This window comes from Bubalus bubalis, chromosome 16 (genome assembly GCF_019923935.1).
Source record: "Bubalus bubalis isolate 160015118507 breed Murrah chromosome 16, NDDB_SH_1, whole genome shotgun sequence".
NCBI classification, from domain to species: Eukaryota; Metazoa; Chordata; class Mammalia; order Artiodactyla; family Bovidae; genus Bubalus; species Bubalus bubalis.
Window position 1 is genome coordinate 81,023,583 of NC_059172.1, and position 17,236 is coordinate 81,040,818.

General features: G+C 37.6%; 1 protein-coding gene across 2 annotated transcripts in view; it reads right to left on the reverse strand.

Moving 5' to 3' along the window:
- Positions 1–17,236, reverse strand: part of PDGFD (platelet derived growth factor D) — a 282,712-nt gene that overhangs the window by 37,096 nt on the left and 228,380 nt on the right. For both annotated transcript variants that reach the window (XM_025267026.3, XM_025267024.3), the window contains exon 4: positions 3,292–3,354. In XM_025267026.3, coding sequence (XP_025122811.1) covers positions 3,292–3,354 — 63 coding nt within the window. The remainder of the gene's footprint in view (positions 1–3,291; positions 3,355–17,236) is intronic.

Genomic DNA, 17,236 nt, shown 5'->3' on the forward strand with positions numbered 1-17,236 from the left:
TAAGGCTAAATTTGTCTGTTACTCCAGATATCTCTTGACTACCTACATTTGCATTCCAGTCCCCTATCATGAAAAGGACATCTTTTTTGGGTGTTAGTTCTAGAAGGTCTTGTAGGTCTTCATAGAACCAGTCAACGTCAGCTTTTTCAGCCTTACTGTTTGGGGCATAGACTTGGATTACTGTGATACTGAATGGTTTGCCTTGGAAACCAATAGAGGTCATTCTGTCATTTTTGAGATTGCATCCAAGTACTGCATTTCAGACTCCTGTTGACTATGAGGGCTACTCCATTTCTTCTAAGGGATTCTTGCCCACAGTAGTAGACATAATGGTCATCTGAGTTAAATTAATCCATTCCAGTCCATTTTAGTTCACTGCTTCCTAAATGTTGATGTTCACTTTGTTCCTGTTTGACCACTTCCAATTTACCTTGATTCATGGACCTAACATGCCAGGTTCCTATGCAATATTGTCCTATGCAATATTCCTATGCAATATTGTTAAGAGGTTTTATAAGAGCATAAATACCTACTAATGGTATAATTTGTTGTAATTTAAATACACCCTGTATGGAAAGGGAGTAAGTGGCAGATGGGGTTTGGAGTGTAAAGTGAGAGACATGAGATAGATTGGTGAAGGTACCAGTCCAGTTATTTAATCTAGGAGTGTATTTGTGTTTGTGTTTGTGTATGTGTGTGCATGGCTCATAGAAGCTGAACCCTGATTAAGGCACATTACTTCTGTCTTTCACAACCCTCTTGGTACCCTATGCTTAAGGCAGCTAAATTTATGATTCAGTAACACAAGTCCAAATTCCCACTCAACTTTGTATTGTCTGGATCTACAGTCTACTTGGCTCTTACTGACCACATGATTTACAATTAGCTTTGTATCACAATAAGGTGGTCTAAGAGCCACAAAATCAAAGTTAACCGGCCAAAGTTAGGTGCATGACACCATATGAAAGCTTTGAAATTACATTTTCCCCTTTTTTTGAGACAAAAGGAGGTACATCAATCAAGCTATTCCACCACAAGCAAAGCTACCTAAATGATTCTGGGGACCTCCTGGCAAGGAGCTTCCTGGGCTTCATCTTAACAGTACCTAAGGTGTATGGTGTATTCAGATGTCTCTCCAAGAGAAAGCTGTGGAGGTGCTCTTAGTCCCTGAGGATGAGGACGGAATCTAAGCTCTTCTAATATTAGTTTGAAGAGCAAATACAAACTATAGGTACAATGTAAAAGAGAACTTATGTATGAGTTTTGCTGCTTTTTTCAAGTTTTGACTTGAAATACTAATGATGGTTGGGGATTCTCTGGTGGCTCAGATGGTAAAGAATCTGCAATGCAGGAGACCTGAGTTCGATCCCTGGGTGGGGAAGATCCACTGGAGAAGAGAATGGCTACATGCTCCAGTATTGTTGCCTGGGGAATTCCATGGACAGGGGAGCCTGGTGGGCTACAGTCCATGGGATCACAAAGACTCAGACATGACTGAGCGACTAACACATTAGTAATGGTTAAGAAAATATTTATGACCAACTAGGTGACTTAATCAACAAAGGAGAACATTTTTGTTTCTGAGGCAATTATTTCAAAACTATTTTTGAGGGAAATACTAGTTGATTGTACTTCTTTCAATGGCCTTATAAATTTGATCTCATTCAGATTCTGTTATATGTTCATAAAAATCAAACCAAAAGCTGAGTGAATTACTTTAAAATGATAAACATTTGTTTTAAAAAGTATTCTGAAAACTGTAAACCAGTCTCAACAGAAGCAAATAATGGTTTACATAGAAGTTAATGGGAGATCCAAGGGCTCTTGCTCCTGCTTCAGAAGGTTCTTGAAAATCAGAATGCTGAAAAAAGAAGTGAGGTCTCCCTCGTCTTCCAAGAGGACTCAGCAGAACCTGGACTTAGAACTCAATCTAGAAGAGTTTCTAGTGGATTCAGACATAAGGCTGAGCTTGCACAGATGTACCAAATGGATGGGACAATCCTTCTGTTTCAGAGGACCTGGGCTATCCCGAATTAGGGGGGGACTTCAAGCTTATTAATTTCTGCCCTTGGGGCAAGGACTGATGAGACAACCCTGAGCGATCATGCATAAGATACTTGAGCAGCCAGAGGATCTCCTGATGGAACAGAACTCTCGGTCCTGGTGGAAAAGCTGCCGCTGGCATGTACCTTAAATTGTCAGTCAGGCGCTAACTGCCCACACCTCCTGCCTAGCCTCTTAGCTCCCCAGTACCCCTGCATTATTTTAATTGTCTCCTACCTGACAATAATTGCCTATACCCAGCTAATTTCAGAGCATGCATTGCCAAGTGTCAGAGATGAACAAAGTTTCTGTAAAATCACCATTATAGACCACACTGATCTCCATCAGATCATATTCTAGTCCAGCAGCTACACTTGGTAAATTAAAGAGTCACAGAGTCTATAGAAGAGGAAATCCTGGCATCTCAGGATAGTTTTTAAAACTCCCCCCAAGAACAAAAGATTGACTGTCACTTCAGGGGCAAAAAAAAAAAAAAAAAAAAAAAAATCAATGTTGACTCAGCCACACTAACATACTTTAGAACCATAGCCAAGTTTTCTCCATGCTCTTCATCTTATAATGAACAACTGCATTTATCATATTTTAGTTTATTGCTACACAAGTGCTACCCACAGGATTGGTGAAAACAAAACCTGCTCTTTCTGTACAAAGTAGATAAGTAGACAGAATACTGAGAAATGACTAGATTTGGAGGAAAACAAATGGAGCACGAACCATTTTAAGTTTCGGGGTGAGTTGTGTTTTATTTCTAAGACACACAGAACACAAGTCTGGCTTGCACTTAAGTTTTATCTTGCGATTAACACTGGGGCTTTTTCACATATGAAAAGACCATTGAAAATGCAAAGGTTAACAGCTTCCCCTGGAATATTCAAAAAACTATTTCAAAATTCCCCACTTGAGCTTGGGCCCTGGACCTGTTTCATATATTTTATACAGACTTTTAGTTGGAATGTTCTGCTTTGAAACTCATAAATACTTAAGTCATCGCCTCCCGTGTTCCTACAATGGGTACTGACATTTCCTGGAAACCTTTCTGAAAGAGAAGGCAAAAGGGCATCTGACATAGCCCACTGTAACATAAAAGGAATGGAAGAACACATCATGCTTGAGATCTGGCTTTGGATCAAGCCATAGATCCTGCATGCAGCTGAAGTCATCCCAGGATTGACCTTAGCTACTATTCCATCAGTTGTTTTTGCAGGAACAGAAACATAAATTACTTACTGAGATAGAGCTTGTGACTGATTCCCAATTGGTCTCTGAGGCTGCTGCAGGTTGGAAATCTTCCTAGAAGGCAAAGAAACATCCATGCGAGTCAGGCAAACCCCTGTTCAACTCATTACATGCACAGTTTCATCTCAGCCATCTGAATCTGCTTCCAACTATGTGACAACAGGAATACAGGCTACACGCCTGCTGAACAGATCACCATCTGCCTTAAGCACCTCTCCTCAAGAGCCCTTGTCATTCAAGACATGGACAATTGCATTCACATATTCTTATAAACACTGGTGAAATGAAAAAAATGTGAGGACAGGAGTTCAAATTTTAACCCAGTCATCCATTGGCCATGTGGCCTCTCCTCTCCAATCCTTCTTTTCCTCTCTGCAAAAGGAATGTGCTTTTACATTGTGACGTGCTGTGCTACGCTCAGTCATGTGCGACTCTTTGTGATCCCGTGGACTGCAACTCGCCAGGCTCCTCTGTCCATGGGGATTCTTCAGGCAGGAATACTAGAGTGGGTTGCCATTTCCTCCTCCAGGGGATCTTCCTAACCCAGAGATCAAACTCACGTCTCCTGCACTGGCAGGTGTATTCTTTACCACTGAGCCGCCTGGGAAACCCTGTAAAAGGCTGACATCAGATGGTTAAATTACAGGGCCATTTTGAGGATTGACTGCATTAATGATGTAATTATAACTAGAACCTAATAAAGATTAATAATAATTATTATCAGTGTTAATGTTTACTTGGTTTCAACTACATTCTGTAATATGTTCATTTCTGTCAAGCTAGTCTATGATAATCTGTGACCTTTTAAAGATGAATTAACTGATAAAATGCTATTCCTGACTCTATCAAGAAATGTCAGGAAGACTGGCAGGAGGAAGGAAATGGCTGTGGGAGTGACAAAGCACTACCCACTCAAGGAAAGAAAGTGAAGAGCAGACTCAAAGTCTTAAAGGGTTTGTAACCTCAGAGAAAGAAACTTCTCTTCTCAGGCAAAGTTCTTTCTGATTTGTCTGTTAATTATTCCAGTACCCATAAGTTTTATAAACATAATGGGAAGGAAAGCTGACTCTATCATTTTCACAAGTCACACGTGATTTCTTGACACTGCTAAAATAAATCACTTTGGTTAATTTCTTCTAGCCTGATCAGGGAGTAGGAGGTATTTTAAGATGATGCTGAGAAAAATTCAGCCACTCAAATTTGACAGCTTATTCACCCAGGTATGCTTACTGAACGAGTGCTAAGAATCATGTCTAAAAAATTTCATTAACATTTTGAAGAGCTGGAAGTGTATTTGTTAGCTGCTGATGATAAAATTGGTTTATATATAAATGTCTACATAGAAGAAACTTTGTTTTCCAGAGGGAACTAAGGCAAATGTGGGGTTCTGGAATGAACATCTATTAAAAACTGGCTGGGCATCATTATTCTAATCTCAATCTCAAGGAAGAGAGGAAAAAGAAAAGTCTCTGCACTCTGCAAGACAGAATATACATGGAAAGAACACTGATATCTCATGGAAGGATGGCTGCAAACAAACGAAGGTAAACATTTATATGAGTCTTCATAAACTGGTAAACAAGTCAAAATAAGCAAGAAGGCCAATGGCTTCTCCCTGTCTTGGAGATGCTATTAGTGTGAGAATATATTTCAGATTAAAAAATGGAATATGAGCAATTCTCAGATCAGAGGACTTTCATTTTTACTCATTCATGATATCTTTGTTAATCATCTAATGTGATATATTCTAAGCTGAGCATAGCATCACAAGGAAATAAGAAACTATAATTCCTCTCAAGGAGTTCAAAATGTAGACAAATAAACAGGTGAACAAATTCAGGCAGGTGCTCTGATATTACTCAAGATACCACAGGCGGTAAGAAATTCTTCTTGCCTAGGAAGTGGGCTTAGAAAAATTTTGCATAAGAAGGTAACTTGAGCTGAGTCTTGTAGACTTAGATAAGCAGACAAGTAAGCAGATGGTTATTTGCTAGAATGGTATAGTAGAAGACAATCAAAGAGACAGCAACCTAAATAATATGAGGAGAGTATACAGAAAAGGGAGCAAGTTGATGGGGAAAGTTAATGAATCAGGCATGTTGGACATAAAGTATTTGTAGTACTGATATACCATCCAGGTAGACATGTTCAGGAAGCCATTTGTTATATGAGAATAAACCTCATGAACTTGAGATATAAAATAAATCCTGAACTTGAGATATAAAACTGGGAAATTATCAGCATAAAAATGGCTGACATATATAGCATTGTGTAATTAACTAAATAAGCAATGACTTGTGTCAACGGCATATGGAAATCAGAAGCGGAACCATCTTAAAATTTTGGAAGTGGAAAGAACTCTTAGGATTATCTAAAATGCTAAAAGGATATGAAGGATAATCTCTTTATTTTAATTACAATATTAGAAGACCAATTCTCAGAGAGACAGCATGCTCTATATTACACAGCCATCTTCTGGGAATGATTGGCCCATCAGAGCCCATTCCTCAGTAAAAATCTTTGTGGTGATTTTTCACATCATTGTAGCTAGCATGGGTAATTGTACACCTGGGGGAGGAAAATGCAACAGAGTCTAAAAGGAGAGTCTTCTATTGTAGGTTCTATACAGTGGCTCAAGTGGTAAAGAATCTGCCTGCCAATACAGGAGACACAAGAGATGTGGGTTTGATCCCTAGGTCAGGAAGAGCCCCTGGAGTAGGAAATGGCAACCTACTCCAGTATTCCTGCGTGGAAAATTCCACGGGCAGAGCAACCTGCTGGGCTACAGTCCATGGGGCCACAAAGAATTGGACACGACCAAACACACACACATAGACACACACAAACACACAGAGGTTCTATAAGTAGAGTAAGATAGGAATCTCATTTCATTCTTTTGCATTTAAATATCTAGTTTTCCCAGCACCATTTATTAAAGACTATCTTCTTCACTATTTGGGAAGGACTGTCTTCTTCACCATTTATTAAAGACTATCTTCTTCACTATTCACTACAGAATTCCAGTCAGAAATTTTAATAGGAACAAATGTTAAAGGACTTCATTAAGACCTATATAAAATGTATCAATAAATTTATCTTCTCTTAGTATGAATATTAGACATTTAAAAGAAACCAACTTTATTTTATGCTATTTCAAAAGTTTGCCATTATTTATAAATGGCATTTGGGAGAATGGATATATGTATGTGAATGGCTGAGTCCCTTTGCTATTCACCTGGAATACCACATCATTGTTAAATGGCTATGTGCTTAGTTGCTCAGTCGTGTCCAACTCTTTGTGACTCCATGGAATGTAGCCCACCAGGCTCCTCTGTCCTTGGGGATTCTCCAGCAAGAATACTGGAGTGGGTTGCCATGCCCTCCTCCAGGGGATCTTCCAACCCAGGGGTAGAACCCAGGTCTTCCACATTGAAGGTGGATTTTTTTAACCATCTGAGCCACCAGGGAAACCCTGTTAATTGTCTATACCCCACTACAAAATGCTTCTGGTATTAAAATAAAATAAGAAGAATGATATTTAAAATGAGCTTTTAAAAGGGAATGACATCCCTTATAAAAATAAAATACAGAACCTCCAAATATTAGCCCTGAAAAGAGAATCTTGGCATGGGAAAGAATATAGCAATTTTACTTTTCATTTCTTCCATCATAATCTCCCAAATCCAAGATACCATTAAATCTCCCAACTTCCTGTTAACTTTCTCCATGCTTCTTTCTTCCTTCTTAGAGTCTGCATTACACAAGGCAGCTGGAATTATCTTTTTTTCCAGCTTAATTGAGAAGTAGATGACATAAAATGCTGTATAAGTTTAAAGTATATAATGTGACAATTTGATATGTATATATTGTGAAATAATTACCACAGTAAGGTTAACACATCCATCATTCACATAATTACAAGTGTGTGTGTGTGTGTGTGTGTGTGTGTGTGTGTCTGTGAAAGAGAGTGTGTGGTGAAAATATTTAAGATATTCTCTTAGCAACTTTCAAGTACATAATACAGCAGTCAGCAGGCTGTGTATTAGATCCTCAGAACCTACTAATCTTATTACTAGAAGTGTGTTACCAATATCTCACATTTTCCCCAATTCTTCTGCCTCCAGCAACCACCTTTGTTTCTGCATAAATTTTGTTTTTTGTCTAAATGATTCCACATGTAAGTGAGATCATATAGTTTTTGTCTTTTTTCTGTCTGATTACTTAGTTCACAAGGATAATGTCCTCAAGGTTCATCCATGTTGTCAGAAATGCAGGATTTCCTCCTTTATTGTGATTGAAAAAATGCATAAATATAATGTAAAATATATGTCATATTTTCTTCATTCATTCATCTATCAATGGATACTTATGTTGCTTCCATATCTTGGCTATTGTGACCGATGCAATGGCTGTGGGAGTGCAGATATTTCTTCAATATGGAGATCTCCTTTCCTTTGGATGTATATCCAGAAGTGGGATTCCTGGATCATATGGTAGTTCTATTTTTAATTTTCAGGAACTTCCATACTGTTTTCCATACTGGCTGCACAAATTTACATCCCCATCAAAAGTACATTAGGGCTTTCTTTTTTCCATATCCTCAATGACAGTTGTTACCTTACATTTTTTTAATAATAGCCATCCTACCAGGTGGCAGACAATATCTCACCATGGTTTTGATTTGCATTTCTCTGATGATTAGTGATAATAAGCAACTTTTCATGTACCTATTGACCATTTATATCCCTTTGGAAAAAAGTTTACTCAGGTCCCATTCTCATTTTAAATCAGATTATTTGATTATTATTCTTTTTCTTTTCTTTTTTGCTATTGAGTTGTATGAGTTGTTTATATATTTTTTATATTAACTGCTTATCAGACACGTAGTTAGGCAAATATTTTCTCCCATTCTGCAGGCTGCCTTTTCATTCTGTTGGCTGTTTCTTTTGCTGGGTAGAATCTTTTTATTTTGATACAGTCTAACTGCTTATTTTTATAATGCCTTTGTTTTTGGTGCTAATACCAATGTTAGGAGCATTTTCCCTATGTTTTGTTCTAGGAGTTTTATGGTTTCAGATCTTACATTTAAGTATTTAATCTATTTTTAGTTAGTTTTTGTGAGTAGTATAATAAGGGTCTAATTTCATTCTTTTGCATTTGAGTATCTAATTTTCCCAACACCATTTATTGAAAATACTGTCTCTCTTGTATTGAGTATTCTTGATTCCACTGTCAAATGCTGATTTGTTTCCTGGTTCTCAATTCTATTTCACTGATATCTTTTAAAACTGTAAATCAAGTCACTCTGTTTTCTGTTGAAAAAAGAAGCAACAGCTTTCCATTGCACTCAGAGAATCTGGTTTCATAAAAGCTGACCACTGCTTACCACAGCTCCTGGTGTCTTCTGTGATTTGATGTTCTACAGTTCTCACTAACCCCTTTCCCCTCCTACACTGGCCTTCTCACAGTCTTTCACATAACACCTCCAAGCTTCTTCTCCCCTTGAGTCTAAATTTGTTGTTGGCTGGGATGCTCTTTCTCCAAGTCTTAGTTCTCTGTTCAAGTATCAAATATTTAGAGAACCTCTTCCAAACACTATTTAAAATACTTCCACTCTTGGTTGCTCTGTTCACTTATTTTGCTTAATTTTCTTCAAAGCATTTAGGATGAACAGAAGTGATTTTATATTTGTTTATTGCTGATTATCTTTTTTCCTCAAATAGAAAGTATGCTACTGAATGATAGGGACCTTGTTGATTACTCTCTACTCTATCCCAAGTTCCTAGCTAGTTTTGGTACACACTCCAATTTCTCTGGTCTCTAGTGTATATTCAGGAAAGATGTTCAGCTGCTACCTAACCCCCCCAGTATAGGTAAGCAAGACAAATGGTTCTTAAGATGGTTCGACTGTATGATGCTGCAAAAGTGATACACATTCAGTAAAAAAACCCCTGCACTTTAAATTTTGAATTTTGATCTTTTCTGTAGCTAGCAATGTGGTAGGATACTTTCTCCCAGTCATGCACAGGATCATGAGGGTAAACAACTGATACACCACAACCATTCTGGACATCATTCTGTTTTTCACTTTCAGTATTCAATAAATTTCATGAGATAGTAAACACTTTATTATTAGAAAATAGTCTTGGTATTAGGTGATTTTGCTCGGGCATAAGCTAATGTGTGTTCTGGAACATGTTTAAGGCAGGCTAGGTTAAGCTATGATGTTTGGTAGGTGAGATGTATTAAATACATTTTCAATGTAATATTTTCAATAGGTTTATTGGGATGTAATCTTGTCATAAGCTGAGGAAGATCTATAGTTTAATAGTCAAGGTCCTTTCTGAACAGTTGGTGCCTGTGTCATTCTATTTGCTCAGTTCAGTTCAGTCATGTCTGACTCTTTGTGACCCCATGGACTGCAGCACACCAGGCCTTCCTGTCCATCACCAACTCCCGGAGTTTACTCAAACTCACATCCATTGAGTCGGTGATGCCATCCAACCATCTCATCCTCTGTCACCCCCTTCTCCTCCTGCCTTTAATCTTTCCCACTTCAAGGTCTTTTCCAAGGAGTCAGTTCTTCACATCTGGTGGCCAAAGTATTGGCGTTTCAGCTTGAGCATCAGTCCTTCCAACGAATATTCAGGCCTGATTTCCTTTAGGATTGAGTGGCTTTGATCTCCTTGCAGTCCAAGGGACTCTCAAGAGTCTTCTCCAACACCACAGCTCAAAAGCATCAATTCTTTGGCACTCAGCTTTCTTTATAGTCCAACTCTAACATCCATACAGACTACTGGAAAAACCATAGCTTTGACTATATGGACCTTTGTCGGCAAAGTAATGTCTCTGCTTTTTAATATGCTGTCTAGGTTGGTCATAACTTTTCTTCCAAGGAGCAAGTGTCTTACATGTTTTTAATATCATCCTGGGGAGACTGCTAGTTTTCCAAACTGCAGGCTAATTAAAAACAAACTCCTTTTTTTAATGGGTGTTCTCAGCAGAGCAGTGCCCTTAGCATTACTTTAAGAAATGCTAAAATGGAACAGTGACCAATCATTGAAAATGTATTAAAACAGTCCAGCTTACAAAAACACATTTCTGTTCTTTGTTACAGCAAAGTCAGATAAGTGCTTTAAAAGCCATGTCCTATTCATCTGAGGAGAGAGAACTGTTCCGAGAAGTTAGGACAAACTTAGCTCTTGATTTCCTTAGTGCATGCTCCTGAAAGTTGGTACGTTCCATCCTAGAAGAAAGAAGCTGATATTTTGGCTTTATTATTCTGTTAGTCTATGTAGGAATCTTAGGTTCTGTGGGTACCTTATTGAAGTCATTTAGAAGTTCAATGCCCTCACTTGAGAGATAAGCAAACTGATGCTCAAAGAGAAAAGGAACTGGCCATCACCTCAAACCGAGTATTACTGAAGTCAGGACTAGAACCCAATAAGCTACTCTATCTCTTAGTCACTTTTTTTTTCCCAATTCACCAAATAATGACATGTATCATTCTATTATTATAGGCATCTTAATCTGCATTGTCTTAATCTAATGAGAATTAATTTATATCATTATAATTATAACAAATTACTCTCAGTTCATGTCCTCACATTAAAATAGTTCCTAATTATATTTTGGCAGTGAAACTCATTTGGCATTTTGAAATGAAACTCCCTCTCTCTGAATTATACTATTTGGAGTAATTCTAAAAACATAGATATGATTCTCAGATGTTCACTTTTTAAACAGCTTAGTATGTAAGGTTTGGTTTGGATGAGAAGCATTACAAACAAGAATGTTGGAAAAGTATATGAAAGTAAAATCTTAAAGTACCGCATAAAAGGCAGGTAGATATTTATATAATTGGAGTGTGGAATAGTTGTTTCTAAGTATGAGCGCTAAAGTCAGAAAATGTAAAACCTGATACACCTCACATACACAAATCATTGTATAAATCCCCAAAATACCAAAGACAGAATGGAAAGCATAATGACAACTAGCAAATACACCAGTAGCAGATTCAACAGATAAAAAGTTAATATCCTTAAAATAAAATAAACTCATAAATCAAAAGGTTAAAAAACAGCATGTTCTATATAGTACAGTTTGCTAGAAACCTGTACAGATTATCTGAGTGCACCAGGACAGAAGCAGCAGTGGGGAAGAAAACATGGATTGGAGGGTCGGTGCCTCCATTTGCCTGGACTGACGGTATCACCCGTGTATCCCCTAGTGGAAAATAAAAGCCTGTTTTATAGAAATGTTTCTCACAAATTACTAAATACAGAATTGTTCAAAGATGAAACAATAAAGGCTGTTCTAGAATGATCATATTTGGTTGCACCTAAAACATGGTTGCTCACAAACTTCGATGTTTTTAAAAACAGTCGCAAAAATATGTAGGTATTTTTTTCAAGCAGTACCATTTTATCTCATTTTTTGATTGTTTTTTCTTTTTTATTCATTATTTCCCTTTCCGTTACGTTTTGTTATGGGATACTGAATATAGCTCCCTGTGCTATACAATAGGACCTTGTTGTTTCTCAGAAACATGGTGTTTAAAAACAGCCACAGAAATATGAAATCAGTTCAGGGTTAGACAGGCATTTTTCTGGCTCTATTTGCAGACAGTTTATGCACAGGCTGAAAGCAAATACAGCTGGGGACAAAATAGCATTATAAGTAATGAATAGTTTCAATATTAATCCCCTATATCTAAAGACTACAATATGAATAGAAATTTCCATTTTCAGAAAAGAGAGCTCCAGATAACCCTTACTTGCCATCAGTCACCTTGAGCTCATCCCTCAGGGCACGTGGTGTATCACAAGCTAATAAGTAAATAATCTATTTGTTCCTCTACCAAGGCAAGCCTGCATACATTTATTCATTGAATGCCTACACTGGATGTGCAAAAGAATCCTCTCCTGTTCCTTTATAGTGGAGCTAAGACACTTGTCTTTTGAATCTGGTTGCTACGACAGCGTTCCAAACATTTGGGATGATTATTTGTAGCACCTGTTTCTGGAACTCTTGGAGGATGGCTGTTCATTTTTATCCTAGGTGATTATGCTGTACGTGAGCAGATGAGCCATGAACTGTTCATTGCTCAGAGGCTGTACTCCACCATCTCTTAAAATATATGCTGTTATGTGGGGTTTTTAAAAAGCATTCAACCAAAACAACCTTTAACTTACCAAAGATGATTTATTTTAGAAAAGCTTTAAAAGACATTTCCCTAATTAAAAATAAATGTTTCTTCTGTTTGCTGTTTTATATTTACTCCACACAAGCAAAAAATAAAGAAATATCTCTCTTAATTGTGTCTGTGCTTTTTGACTGAACTAATGCTTAAAGGTTTCTTTTGAAATGGAAAAGAAACACAGAGGGATTTGACATGATTCAGAAAACAATAATGAGCAAACATACTACAACATTTATTCGTTCAGTGTATTCTTCATTTCATGACACTCTGCTTAGTTCATGACCCACTGAGGGAAATGCAAATAATGCTAAACTTGAAGCCCTGAGTCTTAGGATCACTCTACAGGTAAGACAATTTAAAACAAAGACCTTGATGTTCCAGTACATGGATTTCTGGCATGTAATCCAAGTGATATATGTGGAAATGATACACCGATGTCTTAATGTCTATAGGAATAGAATGAAGCAAGTATTGAAAACTCATAGGTTCAATCAAACTCTGTGGTCCATCCAAATCTTTACAAGTATAATTCATTATATGCTCATCATCAAACCAGCTCTTTTACAAGTATTAAATGAAAAGCCTTGGCTTGAGGCCAGCTTCTATTGGCAACAACATTTAACATAAGGATATCAAGAGTTCAAGGATCAATAATTAATAAGAATCAAAGAGCATGTTTCAAAGTTAGAGAATTTTCCTGTGAAATTTAATAACATATGTTCTTAGAGCTATAAGAAGCCATGGGCATGAATCATCTATTATTGGAAATATAAGATAAATATTTAATAAAACAAATATATCTTTAGTAAAAAAAAAAAGTCTTGTAGATAAGACACACTTGCAGATTTCCACTGGCTTAAGAATTAATTTTATCGCCTTTTCACTTATCATTATTGATGATAAAGTATGTACAATGTTTTAATTTAAAACTCCTAGGATTCATCCATGTATTTTTTTAGCTTTTTATTTTTTAATTAATTTATTTTTTACTGAAGGATAATTGCTTTATAGAATTTTGTTGTTTTCTGTTATCCATGTATTTTTAATGCTAATGTCAAGATTGTTTTTTTTAAGTTCACTTTTATTCTTATAAGATAAGAAACTTTTTATACTTGTTAGTTTCTGATTTCTTCTGATGGAATTTAGTCTGGGAAGCTGTTCTCAACAGGCTAAGCAACGATTGAGCGAACATCAGTCCAATGGGCAAAGAAATTTCCTCTGACAAGCAGAAAAGAGATCATCAATTTAGAGGTTGTCATGAGAGTCGTCTTGAGAATTAAAGAAAGTCTGATCTGTGTTTGCAGACAGAGAGAAAGGTCTATTCAAATAGAAAAAGGATGAACAACAAGCAATTATCATCTGTATACAATAATTAAGTTGAGGAAAACATGAGGATCCTGGAGAGGAGAGACGGTTGAATGAAGAAGTGGTTAAAGCTTTTGTTTGCCAAGTAAGGACATCTCAGCAAAGGGCCGAACAGAAAATTGCAAATTGCAAAACGCAACCTTGCTAGTAGCTTTCATTGTGTTTGATACATACAAAGATATACGAACATTTAATTTACATCTCGAAAAGTACTGCCAGAGGTCTCTACAATGTGTTGCGGAAAAGCTAGTGCAGGTTTAAATTTTGTGATTAGCTCTTATAAATACAATAAAGTTGTTTAGTATTAAGAAAACTCTATGATTAATTGTCTGGCAGTAACAGGTGCTTTTTATGGAGCGTAGAATATGTGACCAGCATTATAGGAAACCCTTCCACACATCAGGGGCTTCCCAGGTGGAGCTAGTGGTAAAGAACCCACCTGCCAGTGCCAGAGACATAAGAGACGCAGCTTCGATCCCTGGATATTCCCCTGCAGGAGGAAATGGCAACCCACCCCAGTATTCTTGCATCCCATTCATCATTTCTGTAGCTTTAAGAGATGAGAAAGTAGGGAGAAAAGATGCTTAAGAGGAACCTGCCTGTGGAATCAAGCCTGGTTTTCAGAGGCTCCACAAACACCTGAACCAGAGGCCGACTCTTCCTGCTCTTTCATCTCTGCTGAGCTAGTCCTCTTTTCATTGATAAAGAATCCTTTTATAACCTAAACAAATAACCTTGATTTATATTAAGTATAGGTTTTCATACATTTCTTAAATGCATTTCAAAAAAAATATTTGGCTTAGATCATCAGTAGCCTGAATATTATTAAAGATTGTGTTTTTGATAGTGCTAGTTAATCTTAAAGATTATTTACACTACCAAGCTAAAATGGATGCTGAGGAAATTACTTTGCTATGTTAGAAAAATTACAAGTTTGAAATGAAGAAGAGAAATATCGACCTGAATTATTCATGCTTTCTTTTCCTTGCATTTAGCACAACCCCTGGTACATAGTGAGCACTCTGTTTTTTGTTTTTTCTTTGTTGATGGGGGAAATAACACTTCATACTCAAAATTCAACAAACCATTTCACTTTGTCTGAATGACTCTGTGCTGAAATCCACACCCCTAAGAACTACAAAACTTCTCTCTACTCTGAAAGTGAAAAATGAAAGTGTTAGTCGCTCAGTCTTGTCTGACTCTTTGGGACCCTGTGGACTGTAGCCTGCCAGGCTCTTCTATCCATGGAATTCTCCAGGCAAGAATACTGGAGTGGATTGCTCTTCCTTTCTCCAGGGGATCTTCCCAACCCAGGGACTGAACTCTGGTCTCCTGCATTGCAGACAGATTCTTTACTGTTTGAGCCACCAGGGAAGCCCCTCTCTACTTTAATGGTGTTATATAAATAGATGATCCTCATGGTGGCCAAAATCTAGTTATATTATTAAAACAAATAGTTGGGAAAATGGCAATTACAAACACTATGAAGATTAAGGCCATGTCACCAAAATCCTTTAGCTAAAATCATTTCCTCTCTGAACTAAAATTATTGCATTGCTAATTAAAACTCCTAATATTTTACTTTAGGGAGAAAATACCATTTAAAGTCCAACAGTCAACATAGCTTGTCACACTACCAGGAAAAAAAAAAATCACTCATTAATGTTATTCAGCAAGTGATAGGTTTATAAAGGGGAACACTTTATTAAAAACTCAGGGGCAATATAAGCATAAAGCATTTAAAAAGCTGTTCATTCTTTTTAAAAATGCAAATATTGCCTAGGGAGGTGATTGTGCTTTTATGACACATTTTATCCTGTATATATTAACCCTCATCCTTACACTGGGCCCGCATGCTTTCACTAGAGCTGCAAACCATCATAATTATCATTTGGCACTACAGGTTACACTGAATATAAAATATTTAATAGACATGTTTATATCACAGTACTATGTAATTAAATAACAGTTAATTCAAAGGACAAGCTTTTTCTTGAGCTGACTGTAAGGGGGTTTCCACACTCTTTTATGTGGTTAAACTAGAGAACTCATTACAGTAAAGTCTGAAGCAGAAATGTAGCACCCATTCTACTGCAAATCACACTTTACAAAAAAGGTTGAGATTAGCAAATTCTTGACCTTGCAGTTCCTCTTTCCACTCTGCACCTAACTAGAAATTAATCAAAGCAGTTTGCAGGTTTCAGATCTCTAAAGAGAGCAGGCTTACTGTCTGGGTTCATTAGCTGAGCTGCTTGGAACAGAGTGCCACGCACACATTGTGGACTTCATCCTGTTGACGCTGATAAAGCTTCACCCGGAGAAAAACTAAACACTGCGGCCAGACTCTGGCTAAAGCCAGTGAAGGAGCCGTCCTAGGAACAGATGTGTGCCTCAGTCCGTATAACTTCATCGTCACTCCTGAGCAGACAATGCCAAGTCTTTTCATACTGGTTGGGGAAATCATTCTGAATACGATAAATGGTATTTAGGTGAGAGAGTCTGCAATTTGAACCCTATTAGTTAGTGTTCTGGAGAAGGCAATGGCATCCCACTCCAGTACTCTTGCCTGAAAAATCCCATGGGCAGAGGAGCCTGGTGGGCTGCAGTCCATGGGGTCGCTGAGAGTCGGACACAACTGAGCGACTTTGCTTTCACTTTTCACTTTCATGCATGGGAGAAGGAAATGGCAACCCACTCCAGCGTTCTTGCCTGGAGAATCCCAGGGATGGGGGAGCCTGGTGGGCTGCCATCTATGGGGTAGCACAGAGTCGGACACGACTGAAGCGACTTAGCAGCAGCAGTTAGTATTCATGGGGTTTTACAATTCTTTTTCACTTTTGGTTATCATCAGTTAACTTTTGCCTGTCATTACATTAGCAATATTCATCAGCAGTTTCTGTGAGTGAAAACACTAGGCTTTGCAAGCAAAGTCTTAATCCCAGATTGGCTCTCCTTGGCTTCCTGCTATACTTTCTTTGGTATTATCACATGCTGTGTACTTTAAGAATTCACTGCTGCATTCATCTAAGCCAAATATAATTACAAAGCTATTTTTGTTTCCAAAGAGAAAAAATACAATGCATTCCAAAGTCAAAGGGAAAATACTCTAGGGGTTGGGTAAACTATTGCTTCTCCTCTACAGGATTGGAAGACGTCAGAGCAGACTATGTTTGCTGCTGCCCAGGCCCAAGGATTAGCTGAGATATCCCCTGGAAATTTTTTTTTTAAGGGAGATTTCATGTTGCACACGTAAACCTTCTACCTATTTCTTACTCTCAGCAGCACAGTTTTAGAGTGAAAGGAACCGGTTCAAAGTTCTCTGACTATTTTGAATGGCCAGAGCATGTAACTCACCGTGCTGGGCACTGG